The sequence below is a fragment of the Ornithorhynchus anatinus genome, chromosome X2, assembly GCF_004115215.2.
Source record: "Ornithorhynchus anatinus isolate Pmale09 chromosome X2, mOrnAna1.pri.v4, whole genome shotgun sequence".
Taxonomy (NCBI): Eukaryota; Metazoa; Chordata; class Mammalia; order Monotremata; family Ornithorhynchidae; genus Ornithorhynchus; species Ornithorhynchus anatinus.
Genome location: NC_041750.1, coordinates 6884156 through 6899091, shown reverse-complemented (window position 1 = coordinate 6899091; position 14936 = coordinate 6884156). Strand labels below are relative to the sequence as shown.

The window sequence follows — 14936 nt, the reverse complement described above, 5'->3', positions numbered from 1 at the left end:
TGTGCTTTCCTAGATGGCTTTTAGCTTTAATGTCCTGTGTTTCAAGATGTCTGATTGGAAAAGTGAGTTTATATTGGTCCACTGTGTTTCTGTGACTTGGACAGGAGAGTAATTTTTCTCATTCTATTTCTCGGCACTGGTGGGGAGGAAGAGTAGCTCAGGAGGACAGAGAGCTCATTTAACTTTCACCTGCCCTAGAAAGAAGAAGAGAACTAAAGCCAGGTGGGAAGTATTGGTTGGAAAGACCCAAAGAAACGCTTAACCTTTAATTGTTTTTAGAGAAACTAGAGAAGTCTCCACCCACTCCTCTTAAGAGATATAAGTAGTCTTCCTAATGCACTGTGATGCTCTGTCTTCTACATCCCCTTCAGGTGTTCATAATCAATTTGCTCCGTGACAGCAAGTATTTCCATTTTCGGCCTGTGATGGATACGTATATTCAGAAGCATTTCGCTGGAGCACTGGCTTACAAGTAGGATTCCATTTAGTTATCATCTTTCTGCCTCATTCTTGTTGTTTGCTGACCTGCTTAATAATTAGGGACTGAGTTTACCCGGCTAGTGAAGTAAAGAAATTATTCAAAACCACCTTTTCAGTTTTTAAGTGTTATAGTTTGGCTTCTCAAAGGCACCGGTTTCGAGGCATTGGTTGAGTTTGAATTCCAGGCCCTGCTTGGCCTACTTTGAGCCGTCAGAGGCTGGGGACACTGATGATGGAGTCCTTCCGTTGAGAATGATGGATGAGGCTCCACCCAGCCCCGAAGACTTTGGGCCCAAAAACCTTTGTGAAGGAATCGATTATAGTACTGATGGTTTGCCCAGGACCACTCGCCCTCTCTCACCCCTGCCAGCCATGTGTTCCCTTGGTGGGGGAGTGGGGCGGCAAAGTGCAACAAGTGAGGAGGAGGGCAGGGGTGCACTTCATTGTGCTCTCCCAAACACTTCCTAAAGTGCTCTGCACACAATAAGCATATGCCATAGAAAGAAATACATTGAGAGTTGCTCTGACTTGAGGCAATTGGGTTGGCCCCTATGGCCATTATTCTCTGGCTGCCCTTAGAAAAGGGTTCAGTAATAATGATAATACTAATTCTGGTATTTAAGTGCTTAATATGTGCCAAGCATTATACTAAGCATTGAGGTAGATATGAGATAATCAAGGTCCCACATGGGGCTCACAGTCAAAGTAGGAGGGAAGCAGGTATTGAATCCCCATTTTGCAGATGAGGGAACTGAAGCACAGAGACGTTAAAGGACTTGCTCAAGGTCACACCGAGGTATGTGATAGAGCCAGGATTAAAATCCAGGTCTTCTGACTCCCAGGCCCATGCTCTTTCTACTAGGCTATGCTGCCTCCCATTTTACTGTGAGATAGAACCAGGTAGAATCGGGTAGAATCGGGGAGCCCCGGGCCTCTCTGGGAAGGAGGAGGAAAGAATAGAGCCAGCCTCACGGCCTCCCCCTCCAACCCCCTACCCCCGCCCCCAGCCATACACACATACCAAAAGAAGAAACACTATTGTAGAACAATGTTTTATACAGAATCTTACATAAGTTTTCAGCTCTTAAGGTCTTAATGTGAAATAGATCAGAAATATAACGCTTATTTACAAGCCTCAGAAGTTTATATCTTTTCTCCTAATTTCCCAGAGTCAAAAGTTACCAACTCCCTTTAGCTAAGGAAGTTTTAGAAAGCAGTAGCATCTCTCCACTAGAATTGTATTTTGCCTTTTCTCTAAATTACTTTTAGAGCACAACTGAGTGGATTCCTTCTTTAAGTCAGATTTCACTAAACAAGCACCCTCTTTATTCTGAAACAAAGGGGCTTTAGGTTGGTGTCACTTGAAGACTGACCAAAAGATGTGCTTAACAGATGACCTCTTTAAGACTTTTGACCAAGATTATTCACTCTGGCTTCCCCCAAAAGATCAGAGCGTATATTCAAGTTTAAGGCAGCAGAGTAGTTTAGGAAGGAAAAAGACTTGCCTCTCGTTTCATCTTAGAATAAATGATTATTCTCATGCTTTTATGATGCCCCATTACTCCAAATACCTTGTGAATAAAAGTGAAGTTCAGAAAAATACTCCTGAGCTTCAATAATAGTCTCATGCTCCTACCAAAATTAGGTTGAAATGGTTTCTTTTTTCCTGTGAGAGATTCAGTACCCATTTTGCTCAATTCTTCATCAATTAAGGTGTTTTAAATGGCCAACGAAATGGGATTTTTTATTTCTGAAAATGTCCTTTACTTTATTCCTACCCCTTTTTATTCCTTGGTGATGGTAATTATGAACATGAGATTTTTTTTTCTAGTGATAGCTACTCTTTTTATTCAATTTCAAACAAGTGTATTGCACCTTGCCATTATTAACCCATTGATTCATTCTAGTGACTTATCGTACTTGGAGTAAAGCAACTGTGATGTGAATTAGAAAGTTCCCAACTTTACAGCTTTCGAGTTAATGCAAGGTTTCTATCAATATGTCTTCTCAGAGAACTGATCCGCTGTTTGAAGTGGTACATGGACAGGTCAGCTGAACTGGTGCGGCAGGACCACATCCAGGAGGCTATGCGGGTACGTGTGAATTTATCAGGAGGAAAGTGGAGGGAAACTGAAATAAGCTCCTTGAGGGCAGGGATCTCATCTACTGACTCTACTGTGTTGTCTTCTCCCAAGGACTTAGTTACAGAACTCTCCCCACATTAAGCGCTCAATAAATGTCATTGATTGACTGACTGATATTTGATAATGGTGACCGAGCATCAGGTGGATGAAATATAGGTGGTGAATTGATTTTTTTTGTTGTTGCTAGTTTTTGTTATTTTTTTAATCCAGTATTGCATGCAGCTACTCCTCCCCCATTTTCCAACTTTCTAATATGTTGCCTCCCTTAGGGTGGGTATTTACTACTTCTTTTAGCAAGAGAAGAGCAGAAATCTGGAAGAGACCTGGGTTCTAATCCCAGTCATCATCAGTGGTATTTCTTGAGTGCTTACTATATGCAGAGTACTGTCCTAGGTGCTTGGGAAAGGACAGTACAACAGAGTTGGCAGACATGGTACCGTATTATCATTATTAAGAACTTACTATGGATCAAGCACTGGGGTGGATCTGAGTTAATCGGGTCCTTCCTCCAGGTGGGGTTCACAGTCTGAGGAGGACGGGGAATAGGTTAAACAGGGAGACCTGAGGAGAGGGGAACTTCATTGCCTGCCAGAGCAGCACCAGAGTGGGTGCCTAGAGGCCACTGGGCTCCCACCCTTTGCAGCCCTGGCTGGATGAGGAGAAGGGAGGCAGTGGCCCGACACATCCAAGTTCTCGCTAAAGAGACATTCAGGGAGCTCCGAAATATCTTCTCTGCCATCTTTCCTCGACATTTGGAAGCAGCATGGCCTAGTGGGAAAAGCATGAGGCTGGGAATCAAAAGCTTGGGTTCTAATCCCTGCTCCAATGCTTGCCTGCTTGGGTAACCTTGGGCAAGTCACTTAGCTTCTCTGGGCAGCCGTTTCCTAACTGTGAAATGGGAATTCATTTACCTGTCCTTCCACCTTGGATTGTGAGCCCTCTGTGGGATAGGGACTATGTCCAGTTTGGTTATCCTGTATCAACTCCCGTGCTGGTGCAGAGTAAGTGCTTAAGTGCTATTATTATCATCATCATTATTATTATTCCTGGGGTAAATGACATCTGACTACTGATAGCATGAAACCCTCCTTCCTGTTTTTGATCAAATTCTCCATCATTCTCTTTATGTGGGTGTCAATCAGGTCAAATAATTTCTCTAGGTAGCACTTTATAGCACTGTTTAATATTTCTAACCACTTTTAGTGGTAGATTCTAATTTAAGGTATCAGTAAAAGCATTGAAGATTCTAGAGATGGCACAGTGAAACAGACTGGAGGCTTGCTCTTTCCCCTTAAATAGCCTGTAATGGGAAAGTCTCCAGAGAGGCATAACTGAATGGAATAAAGTTAATTTAAGGTTCTAGGTTGCCACTGTGAAAGTTTCCCCACCCCATTTTCTGTGGACTCCCCACCTAGCATAGTAATTTCAGCCCAACCAGTTATCTATATCTGCTTTTGCCTTACAACTCACCTCTTTAATGTCTTCTAAAATGTAACCCAGAACTCCTGCAGGGGGAAATTGAGAAAAAAATAAGCACAAGTAAGGATCAAAGTGCTGTCTAGCGTTCAGTTTTAGAAAATGGTGTTCCTTCCTTCTTGGTGTAATTCAGCCTTTAAAATCACTATCCAAACAAAATACAAAATAACCTGTTTAAAACAGGAAAAATAGAACACAAGTCTCTCACAGTAATAATAATGATAGTAGTTGTGCTATCAATAATAATAATAATGTTGGTATTTGTTAAGCGCTTACTATGTGCAGAGCACTGTTCTGAGCACTGGGGTAGACACAGGGTAATCAGGTTGTACCACATGAGGCTCACAGTCTTAATTCCCATTTTACAGATGAGGTCACTGAGGCACAGAGAAGTTAAGTGACTCGCCCACAGTCACACAGCTGTCAAACGGTGGAGCGGGGATTCGCACCCATGACCTCTGACTCCCAAGCCCGTGCTCTTTCCACTGAGCCACGCTGCTTTGCTTACTATGTGCCAGATAGAGAGGCAGTAGAGTTGTGAACCAATCACAATGTGAAAAATAACAACAATTGAAGTAATAATAATAATTAGGGTATTTAAGTGGGGATTCCTCAAGGTTCAGGTCTGGGTCCCCTTCTATTCTCCATCTACACCCAATCCCTTGGAAAAGCCATTGGCCCCATGGCTTCAACTACCACCCATGCGAATGATTCCCAAATCTACATCTCCAGCCCTTATCTCTCTCCCTCTGCAATCTCATATTTTCTCTTGTCTTCAAGACATTTCTACCTGGATGTCCTCCTGTAACTTCAAGCTTAACATGTCCAAAACAAAACTCCTTATTTTCCCATCCAAACCCTGTCCTCCCCCTGACTTTCCCATCATGGTAGATGGCCCCTCACCCTTCCTGTCTCACAAGCCCAGAACTTTGGCATTATCCTTGACTCCTCTCTCTCATTCAACCCACGTATTCAATCCATCCCTAAATCCTCTCGATCCCACCTTCACAACATCGCTAAAATCAGCCCTTTGCTCTCCATCCAAACTGCTACCACGTTAAAACATTCACTCACCCTCTCCTGCCTGGATTACTGCAACAGCCTCCTTGCTGCCCTCCCAGCCTCCAGTCCATACTTCACTCTGCTGTGTGGCTCAGTGGCAAGAGCCCGGGCTTTGGAGTCAGAGGTCATGGGTTCGAATTCCAGATCTGCCACTTGTCAGCTATGTGACTGTGGGCAAGTCACTTCACTTCTCTGTGCCTCAGTTACCTCATCTGTAAAATGGGGATTAAGACTGTGAGCCCCACGTGGGACAACCTGATTCCCCTATGTCTACCCCAGCGCTTAGAACAGTGCTCTGCACATAGTAAGCGCTTAACAAATACCAACATTATTATTATTGTTATTACAAAAATGTTCAAGATGTTTCCCCATGTCCTCAGAAAGCTCCAGTGGTTGCCTATCCACCTCCACATCTAACAAAAACTCCTCACCGTTGGTTTCAAAGCACTCAATCACCTTGCCCCTTCCTACCTCACCTTGCTACTCTCCTACTATGAACCAGCACTCACACTTCACTCCTCCGATGCTAAACTTCTCACTGGGCCTTGATCTCTATCTCACAGCCGACCCCTCCCCCACATCCTGCCTCTAGCGTGGAACACCCTCCCTCCTCGAATCTGACAATTACTCTCCTCCTCTTCAAAGCCTTTTTGAAGGCATATCTCCTCCAAGAGGCCTTCCCTGATTAAACCCCCCTTTCCTCTTCTCCCCCTCCCTTCTGCATCACCCTAACTTGCTCCCTTTGTTCTTCCCCCCTCCCAGCCCCTCAGCACTTATATGCATATCTATAATTTATATTAATGTCTGCCTCCCTCCCCCCCACCCCCGGACTCTAAACTCGATGTGGGCAGGGAATGTCCCTGTTTATTCTCCTAAATGCTTGGTACAGTGCTCTGCACCCAGTAGGTGCGCAGTAAATATGATTGAATGAAGGAAGGAATGAAGTGCTTACTGTGGGACAAGCTCTGTCCTACGCACAGGGTATAGATACAAAATAATCAGGTAGGACATGGTCCCTGTCCCACATGGATTTCACAGTTTAAGTAGTAAGGATAACAGGTATTTAATGCCCATTTCACAGAAAGGGAAACTGAAGCACAGAGAAGTTAAGCGACTTGCCCAAGGTCACACAGCGGGGAAGTGGCAGAACTGGAATTTGAACTTAGGTTTCTTACTCCCAAGTCCATGCTCTTTCCAGTAGATCATGCTGCTTCTCTAAGGGTATTTTAGGAGGAACGTAGAATTCAAACTAGATTATAAAGACAGAAAAATTAGGGTAAAGTAGAGCCTATTAGATTTCCAAGGAGGAGGTGTGGTGAAAGAATTTATATAGTCAGCACTTTATAGCACTGTTTAGCATTTCTAACCTCTTCTAGAGGTAGATTCTAATGATATTTGTTAAGCACTTACTATGTGTTAAGCACTGTTCTAAGCACTGAGGTAGATACAAGTCCCTGTCCCACATGTGGCTCATAGTCTCGTTAAGAGGGTTAAAGACATGGCACACTGAAACAGGTTGCAGTCTTGCTCTTCCCCCTAAACTAACCTATAATATGATAGCTTCCAGAGAGGCACAAATGAGTGGAGAGTAGTTAATTTAATGTTCAAAATCACTTTTTGAAGTTGGTTTCCCCAGCTTATTTCTTGTGACCAGCACAGGGTTTTCATATTAACCATACTAGCATATTATCTGACATAGCTGAATAATTTACCACTTTTAATGTCTTCTCAAATATGGCCGTCATGGCACTTGGAGGGAAAACTAAAAATTGGGAAAATGGAGGGAAAATTATCTCAGTAACAGAGGGGAAGACTGATCGCGGTGAACTTCAGCCTATCAGGTACTGACTCTTGGAACCCACAGCCAATGCCAGGGCAGATTGGGAAAGGAAGTAGAGGGGCACTAATGTTCTGGAAGAGAACTTCAGCCACTTTGAGTAGTGGTTGTGGTGGAGTGGTCTGGTGGAGCTAGATCACTCAAGGTTTCGGAAAGCAACTTATCGCAGAAGAAAAAGGTAAGGAACTATGAGAAGGATGGCCCCTACTTGGGAGGATAGCCAGTCTAGCAGATTTGCCCTGAGAGGCTTGGGTGGGGTAGGGGGGCGGGGGGGGGAGGGGGGGCGGAGGGGAGGGGGGGGGGAACGGGGGATGAAATTGAACCGTCTCCACTCCCCTCTGATCCACAACTGTTAAAAGTTTGGGAGGCCTTTTTAGTAGTTTTGATTGTGAGATCCCAGATGGCCCTGAATGAGTGTTGAGGAGCCTTGTACTTGACCTTATGATGTTTATTGCTTTTCGTGTCGTCTTATGTTGATTTTCTATTTGTTTTTATTTAAATCTTTGCCAACCCCCCTTCCTCCTCCCCTATTCTTCAGTTTTGAGCTTCCTGCCTAATTCTCATTTTTGTAATTTTACCTAGTGCTTAGTTCAGTGCTTTGTTCCACAGACATTTCAATGAAGAATAATAATGATGATGGCATTTGCTAAGCACTTACTATGTGCAAAGCATTGTTCTAAGCACTGGAGAGGATACAAGGTGATCAGGTTGCACCACATGGGGCTCACCGTCTTAATCCCCATTTTACAGATGAGGTAACAGGCACAGAGAAGTGAAGTGACTTGCCCAAAGTCACACAGCTGACAAGCGACTGAGCTGGGATTTGAACCCATGACCTCTGACTCCCAAGCCCGTGCTCTTTCCACTGAGCCATGCTGCTTCTCTGCATGAGAATGAATAAATGAAGAGAGTGGGATTGCTGGAAGGGGCAGTGAGATCCAGAGAAGCCATTTTGAAATGTAGGGTAGCATTTTAGATGGCAAAAGGGAGGGAAGGAGTCGTCAGCGAGTGAGCAATTGAAGAGTTGAAGACTGGGAGCAAGTGTTTTCAGAAGGTGAGAGGAGATGGGATTAGAATTAATTAATTCATTCATATTTATTAGAAGCTCATGCTCTTAATTTCTGTCAAGGTAACCTCCTCACGGTGCCTTAGTCTTGTCTCTCTTGCCTCTTACCCCTGCCTGGAACTTGGAGGGGAGTGGGGAGTTTTGCTGTTACTCATTTTCTTGGTCTTCCTCATATGCGGTCATTGCTCTCCACTCCCAACATGGATGCTTTCCAAGTGCAGGTGTTGAGTATGCTGACACTGGTCTATTTAAATAAACCCCTCTTCCTCTCTCTCTCTCCACCCCCCGCCCCACCCTCGCATTAGAGGATGGGGGCAGAATGGGGGAAAAACAGAAATGGGAGGTGATGGCTTCATTTTGGGACCTTTAATTCTCTTTCATCTCCCTTGCTCCACTCCCCCATCCCTATAACCTCCCACTGAAGGACTCATTCTTGCTGACATAACAGCTCTTCCCTGTTTTAGCTCTTCTGCAGGCCCTGTTCTGGGTTAAAAGTATAAAAATAGCCTTGGTAGAGATGGGGAGGGAAGAAGGGAGAAGGAAGCTAAGGAGAATTACTAGGTTTCAGGGTTTGTTGGTTTTTTTTTTATTATTAGGCTAACTGTGAAGCAAAAGAGAACTACTAGGCTTCAGTTGGGTTTTTTTTATTATTATTATTATTAAGCTTATTATGAAGCCAAGGAGGACTACTAGGTTTCAGGGTTTTGGGTTTTTTTTTAATTAAGCTTACTATTATGAAGCCAAGGAGAACAACTAAGGCATCTGGTTTTGGGTTTTATTATTACTGAGCGTACTGTGAAGCCAAGGAGGACTACTAGGTTTCAGGGTTGTTGTTGTTTTGTTTTTTAAGCTTACTATTATGAAGCCAAGGAGGACACTGGGTTTCAGGTTTTTTTTTTTCTTATTAAGCTTACTATTATGAAGCCAAGGAGGACTACTAGCTTTCAGGGTTTGGTTTTTTTTTTTTTATTAAAGTTACTATGAAGCCAAGAAGGACTACTAGCTCTCAGGTTTTTTATTATTATTATTATTAAGCTTACTCTGAAGCCAAGGAGGACTACAAGGTTTCAGATTTGTGTATTTATTAAGCTTACTATGAATTAAGTACTGTTCTAACCCGATTATCTTGTATCTACTCCAGCACTTAGAACAGTGTTTGACACATAGTAAGCGCTTAAGAAATGCCATTTTTTAAAAAAAGCATAGACTTTGGGAAGGGAGAAGGAAGCCAAGGAGGACTACTAGGGTTCAGGGTTTTGGAGTTTGGGTTTTTTTTTAAATATTTATTAAGTGCAGTGTGGCTAGGGAAGCAGCGTGGCTCAGTGGAAAAGAGCCCGGGCTTGGGAGTCAGAGGTCATGAGTTTGAATCCCAGCTCTGCCACTTGTCAGCTGTGTGACTTTGGGCAAGTCACTTAACTTCTCTGTGCCTCAGTTACCTTATCTGTAAAATGGGCAATAAGACTGTGAGCCTCACGTGGGGCAACCTGATCACCCTGTATCTACCCCAGCGCTTAGAACAGTGCTCTGCACATAGTAAGCGCTTAACAAATACCAACATTATTATTACTATGTATCAAGTACTGTTCTAACCTGTTTATCTTGCATCTACCCCAGCACTTAGAACAGAATTTGACACATAGTAAGTGCTTAAGAAATACCATTTTATTTTTTTAAAAAAGGCACACACTCTGGGAATGGAGAGGGAAGGACTTTTTTGTGTGTTCGTTTTGTACTTATTAAACTTACTGTGTGTCAAATACTGTTCTGACCACTGGAGTAGAAACAAATTAATCAGGCTGAAAACAGTCCCTGTCCCACAGTCTAACTAGGAGGGAGAACAGGTATAGAATCCCCATGTTGTAGTTCAAGAAACTAAGGCACAAAGGCATTAAGTGATTTGCCCAAGGTCACACAGTAGGCAGGCAAGTGGCCAAGCTGGGTTTAGAACCCAGGGCTTCTGGTTCCCAGGCCCATGCTCTTTTCATTAGGTCACGCTGCTTCTCAGTTGCCTTGGGCCCAACTACAGGCCCAGAAAGCACATGCATGTGTAGATGAGTAAGAGCTCAAGTAGAAAGTTGGATTGTGCCCAACCCCATTATCTTGTATCTACCCCAGTATGTAGTACAATGCCTGGCTCATAGTAAGCATTGAACAAATACCAGTCTGTATGTACTGAAATTGTAGTGGGTATAAGTGGTGTGATACATAGGATTGTCACCTCTTTTAGGAGAGGAATCATATCTTCTCACTCTGTTTTACACTCCCAAGAACTTAATACAGCCCTCCCGTTTCTTTTCTATCCTCTATCTTTTTTGGTTTTAATAGTGCCTATTTACTAAGTTTCTACTGATTAGTCACCATAGTTGAGACCTCTTTTTCTCTTCGAGCTCTCTCCTCATTACCATTAAACAATCTCTAGTCTCCCCCATTTGAAAATGTCTTCACCCTTCCATTCTGTCACGTTATTGTCATCTCCCTTTCCAATCAATAGTCCCTGCAAGGAGCTCCCTACTTTTTCCTTCTCTATTTCCTCTCATTAGTCCATTCTTTGATTTCCCCACCCTCTCATAATCTGTATTTCACCTACTTGTTTTGAAAGAAAAGTCAAGCAATTTTTTGGCATTTTATTGCAAACTGAGTTTAAATTTTCAAAATCTGTTTTCCCTTTCAGGCGGTAAGTGTGAATTCAGCCCCCAAACCAACTCTCTCTAAAATTTTTTTTCCTTCACCTTTTGAGTCACAATGACCTTCTTCCTGCTTCTCCAGGCTTTGGAATACCTTTTCAAGTTCATTGTCCAGTCTCGGATCCTGTACTCCAGAGCTACTTGCGGGATGGAGGAGGATATATTCCGAGCCAACATCCAAGAACTTTTCCAGTCTATCAGATTTGTGCTCAGCTTGGATAGCAGGAGCTCTGAGACGCTCGTCTTCACCCAGGTCAGTTAAATAGTCGGGTTCTGTTAGTGAACCAAATTGCCAGTAATAAGTTTAGGAACAGTTCTATGTAACTTAGATTGTGCACCCAGTATTAGAGACTGAGCTAATAGATGCATTTGCTTCCAGACTTAGAAGAGCTGAATGAAGAAGGAATTCAAGCTTTACTCCCTTTTGTTCTCTCTGTTCATGCTAAACCCGTTTAATGACTTTACTACTTCATTGTTTTCAAAATGTTTTGTTAGAAGCTATTTTTAGAATCTAAAGATAATTTAATCTATTTATTAGTCATCATGAAATTCAGTGATACCTCAGGTTGGCAATTTGTAGTTTTAGCAACGGACTAACAGAAAAACTAGTTTGAATTGATTGCATTGACTGATCAATGGTATTTATTGAGTGCTTGGGAAAGTAGAGTACAACAGAGCTGTAGATGTGATCCCTGCCCACGAGGAGGTTACAGTCTACAAGGAGTCTACAGTCTACAGTTGTTACTTCAGTAATAACTATAAAGTCTTATCTGAACGTTGCGATTATTCAGGGTCGAAAACTGTAAGTGTGATTAAACGATATCAGTGTAGTTTATTTATTCTGACTGTTGGAAACATTTTCACCGTATCGGGATATATTAAACTCAAACGGGGCCGTGTGCATATACTGAAATCTCACCTCTGGTTCTTCATCACTAGGCCGTGGAGTAAGACACTGATCATGAGCCTGGAAACAAAAAATTCTGCTTTCTACCGGGAAGCAAAAGCCACCAAAATGACCTAATACATTCTTCTGTTTTAGTTTCTGTAGTCATAGGATCACTTGGCTATGGAGTGATCAACTAAGGCATTGATCATGAGCCTGGAAACAAGAAACCTACTTTCTACGGGGAAGCAAATGCTGCCAAAATGACCTGATATATTCTTCTGTATTAGTTTTTGCAGTCATAGGTTCATGAGGATTACCTAAGCAGAGAAAAACAAACTGTCTCAATCTTTCTCTTTTGCTGTGCTGCTGCTGTCTTTATGTCTTCAGTGGAACTGTCGGTTTGTGTGGATCTGTCATACTTAATATTTGAAAAGTCTACTTTTTGTTTTCCACTTGCCACTGTGTTGCCCCTTGACCCCACTTGCCCCCCTAGGCCCCTCAGCCTGGAGGACAGGTGAGCGGAGCTGGGAGTTGTACCCCACCAAAAAGTGGGAGTACCTCAAGGCCACCGGTTTATTCTGTAAGTAATGATCCCCCTATATAACTCTTTCATCGTGGATGCATTCAGTGAATTCCCCTTCCCTCCCCCAATCCATCTGTTCCTGCTGATAGACCACTATGTGGAGTATTGTGTACAGCTGTTCCTTCTTTTAGTTGGAGAAGAAGCTTTGGAGACGTGCAGGTAACTGGCAAAAACAGATAGGATTTCAAAGAACTCAGAAACGCCTAGTAGTGGTGTGCCCCTGCTCTGTTAGGATAAATTACAGGCAGAAAACAGAGATCAGAACTTGGGAGATTTTCTCTGCCTTTACTCTTATATTTCATCGAGTTGGAATTGTCAGGGGACAGGTTATTCTGTCTTCATGTATGTCACTTAGCTTGATGATCGTATCACCGGAGACTCAGCATTATATTTGTCTGTATCCATCTTTGTGAACAAATTACACCCATGCTGATCTTTTCAGAGTGCAAAAAGACTTTAATGTGATATTGGTTCTTTATTTTTCTTTCCGTTTCTGGCTAAGTGTGCTATTCTAATTTGGTTCAGTTTAAGTCCTGTTGGGAGTTTCCTTACTTTCACAGGGTTTTTTAGACTAACTGAAGAAAATTCAAAAGACCACAGAACGATCTAGGATAGTCTTATTAAAAAGTACAAAATTAACCATCCTGCTCTTTCCCCAGGAAATTCAAGTAAAATCACCATTCTCTACTACTTGTTTAGAATAGTTTGTTCTTCATCGTAGGCAGGTTTGAAAACCTAACAAGTCAAGAAGAAGTGATTTTTGAACTCTTTCCACTGGGGAATTCCTAGTCCTTTTAGCCCCATTTGGAAGCCCTTTGGTCTTAGAGACTTAAAATGAGCAAGGTTAGGAGTCCATATCAAAGAGCTGTTGTGCGGGGTGGTGGGGGTAGAGAGAAACATTGGCTTCATCCCCACAGTTAGAAATCTGTGAGGAGCAATAGAAGCGCATTGCTCATAAGATGTGAGCTAGCCAACTGGCAGAAAGCACTAGAGCAAGAGTCAAAAGTTTTTGGTTTTTTCCAAGCAGCAATTGAGAGCCATTAGAGATTTTGAAGGCGGTAGGGGGTGGGAGGGTGATGTATTCCAGGTGGCATTTTAGAAAGTTGAAATTGCAGGTGTATGTAAGACTGAAAAGGGGAGAAGCTGGAGACAAGAGGGTCAAGTAAGGAGGCTGGCTGTGCCAGAAGTCATCCTATAGAAGTTGAAACAGATCTCTTGGTTGTAAACGTTGCTTTAGGGGAGCACTTCAGCTGTTAAAGATCTCTCAGAATTGTTACTGCAGACTTCCTCTGAGAGGTCTATGATTTTTCAAGATTTGTTGTTTTGGAGCAGAAATTTGAAATTCAGGGGCTCATGCTGAATATTGGATTTTTTTCCCCCTTACAAATGCTTAAAGTTAAATAGCAGTGGCCTAAGGGGTAGATAGAGCGTGGGCCTGAGAGTCAAAGGGACTTGGGTTCCGATCCCAGCTCCGCCCCTTGTCTGCTGTGTGACCTTGGACAAATCACTTAACTTCTCTGTGCCTCAGTTCCCTCATTTGTAAAATGGGGATTAAGACTGTGAGCCCCATGTGGAACATGGACCGGGTCCAATCTGATTAGCTTGTATCTACCCCAGGGTTTAGTACAGTGCGTGGCACATAGTAAATGCTTAACAAATACCATTAAAAAAACCGAGAAATGTTTTGGAGTGTTTGGAATTGGAACTCTGATCACTTATCACCTAGAGAATCGTGTCTGTTGGCCCTCAGCAGCAGTTCACTGGTGGAGTGGGAGAGAGAGTGGGGCTTTCTGGGGTTGTTTTGGGATTTAAACTGACCCCTAGGTGAAAGGCCCTAGAAATTCCCTCTAAATCAAAAAGCAAACACGAAGCCATGTCCCTCTCCTTCTCCCCTGCTCCTTTGCTCCTGAACAACAAAGTTTGGCTCACTGATCACCTGACATAGGTATTGCGGAGTATTCCAATATGCTGCCTTGCCTAAGAACAGCAGGGAATGTAAGGGCTGTGCTTTAAAAAAAAAAAATTCTTACTGCTCTTTTTTCCAGTATTTGTACATGTTGAATAGAATGTGTTTAATTCAAAGCGAAGAGTGGGTTTGCTTCCTTTTTTCAGGTTGCCCTGCTGAACTCCTTCCCTGCCGTCTTTGATGAGCTATTGCAGATGTTCCCCGTGCAGGAAGTAGCTGAGTTTGTAAGAGGAACTCTGGGGAGCATGCCTAGTACAGTGCATATTGGTCAGTCCATGGATGTGGTTAAACTGCAGTCCATCGCTCGCACTGTGGATAGCCGCCTGTTTTCTTTCCCAGGTAAAAAGAACCATTAGCAGTTTAGATTATCTTTCGATGGCAGGTTGTATCATGTCCCCAGAGATCAGAAATGAGAATGGACATACTCCATTTTGGTCTCCCATTTTTGAGAGCCTTCAGAAAATTAGAAATACAGAAGAGCATCGGAAGAAGTTAATAGCAAGAAGCAGTGTGGTCTAGTGGAAAGAGCACAGGCCTGGGATCCAGAGGATCTGGGTTTTAATCCCAGCTCTGCCACATATATGCCATGTGACCTTGAGCAAATCACGTAACTTCTCTGGGCCTCAGTTGCCCCATCTGTAAAATGGGGATTAAATCCTACTCCTTCCTACTTAGACTGTGAGCCCCATGTGGGACAGGGACTGTCTCCAACCTGATTGACTTGTATTTACCCCAACACTTAGTACAGT

The 14936-nt window shown here is 43.0% G+C and overlaps 1 protein-coding gene across 6 annotated transcripts in view; it reads left to right on the top strand.

The window, feature by feature from the left end:
* Positions 1-14936, top strand: part of DOCK3 (dedicator of cytokinesis 3) — a 474713-nt gene that overhangs the window by 366316 nt on the left and 93461 nt on the right. For 5 of the 6 annotated variants that reach the window (XM_029052763.2, XM_029052762.2, XM_029052761.2 and 2 more), the window contains exons 21-24: positions 372-472; positions 2492-2573; positions 10832-11002; positions 14334-14526. In XM_029052763.2, the coding sequence (XP_028908596.1) occupies positions 372-472; positions 2492-2573; positions 10832-11002; positions 14334-14526 (547 nt within the window). The remainder of the gene's footprint in view (positions 1-371; positions 473-2491; positions 2574-10831; positions 11003-14333; positions 14527-14936) is intronic. The other variant, XM_029052765.2, reaches the window with a different exon arrangement.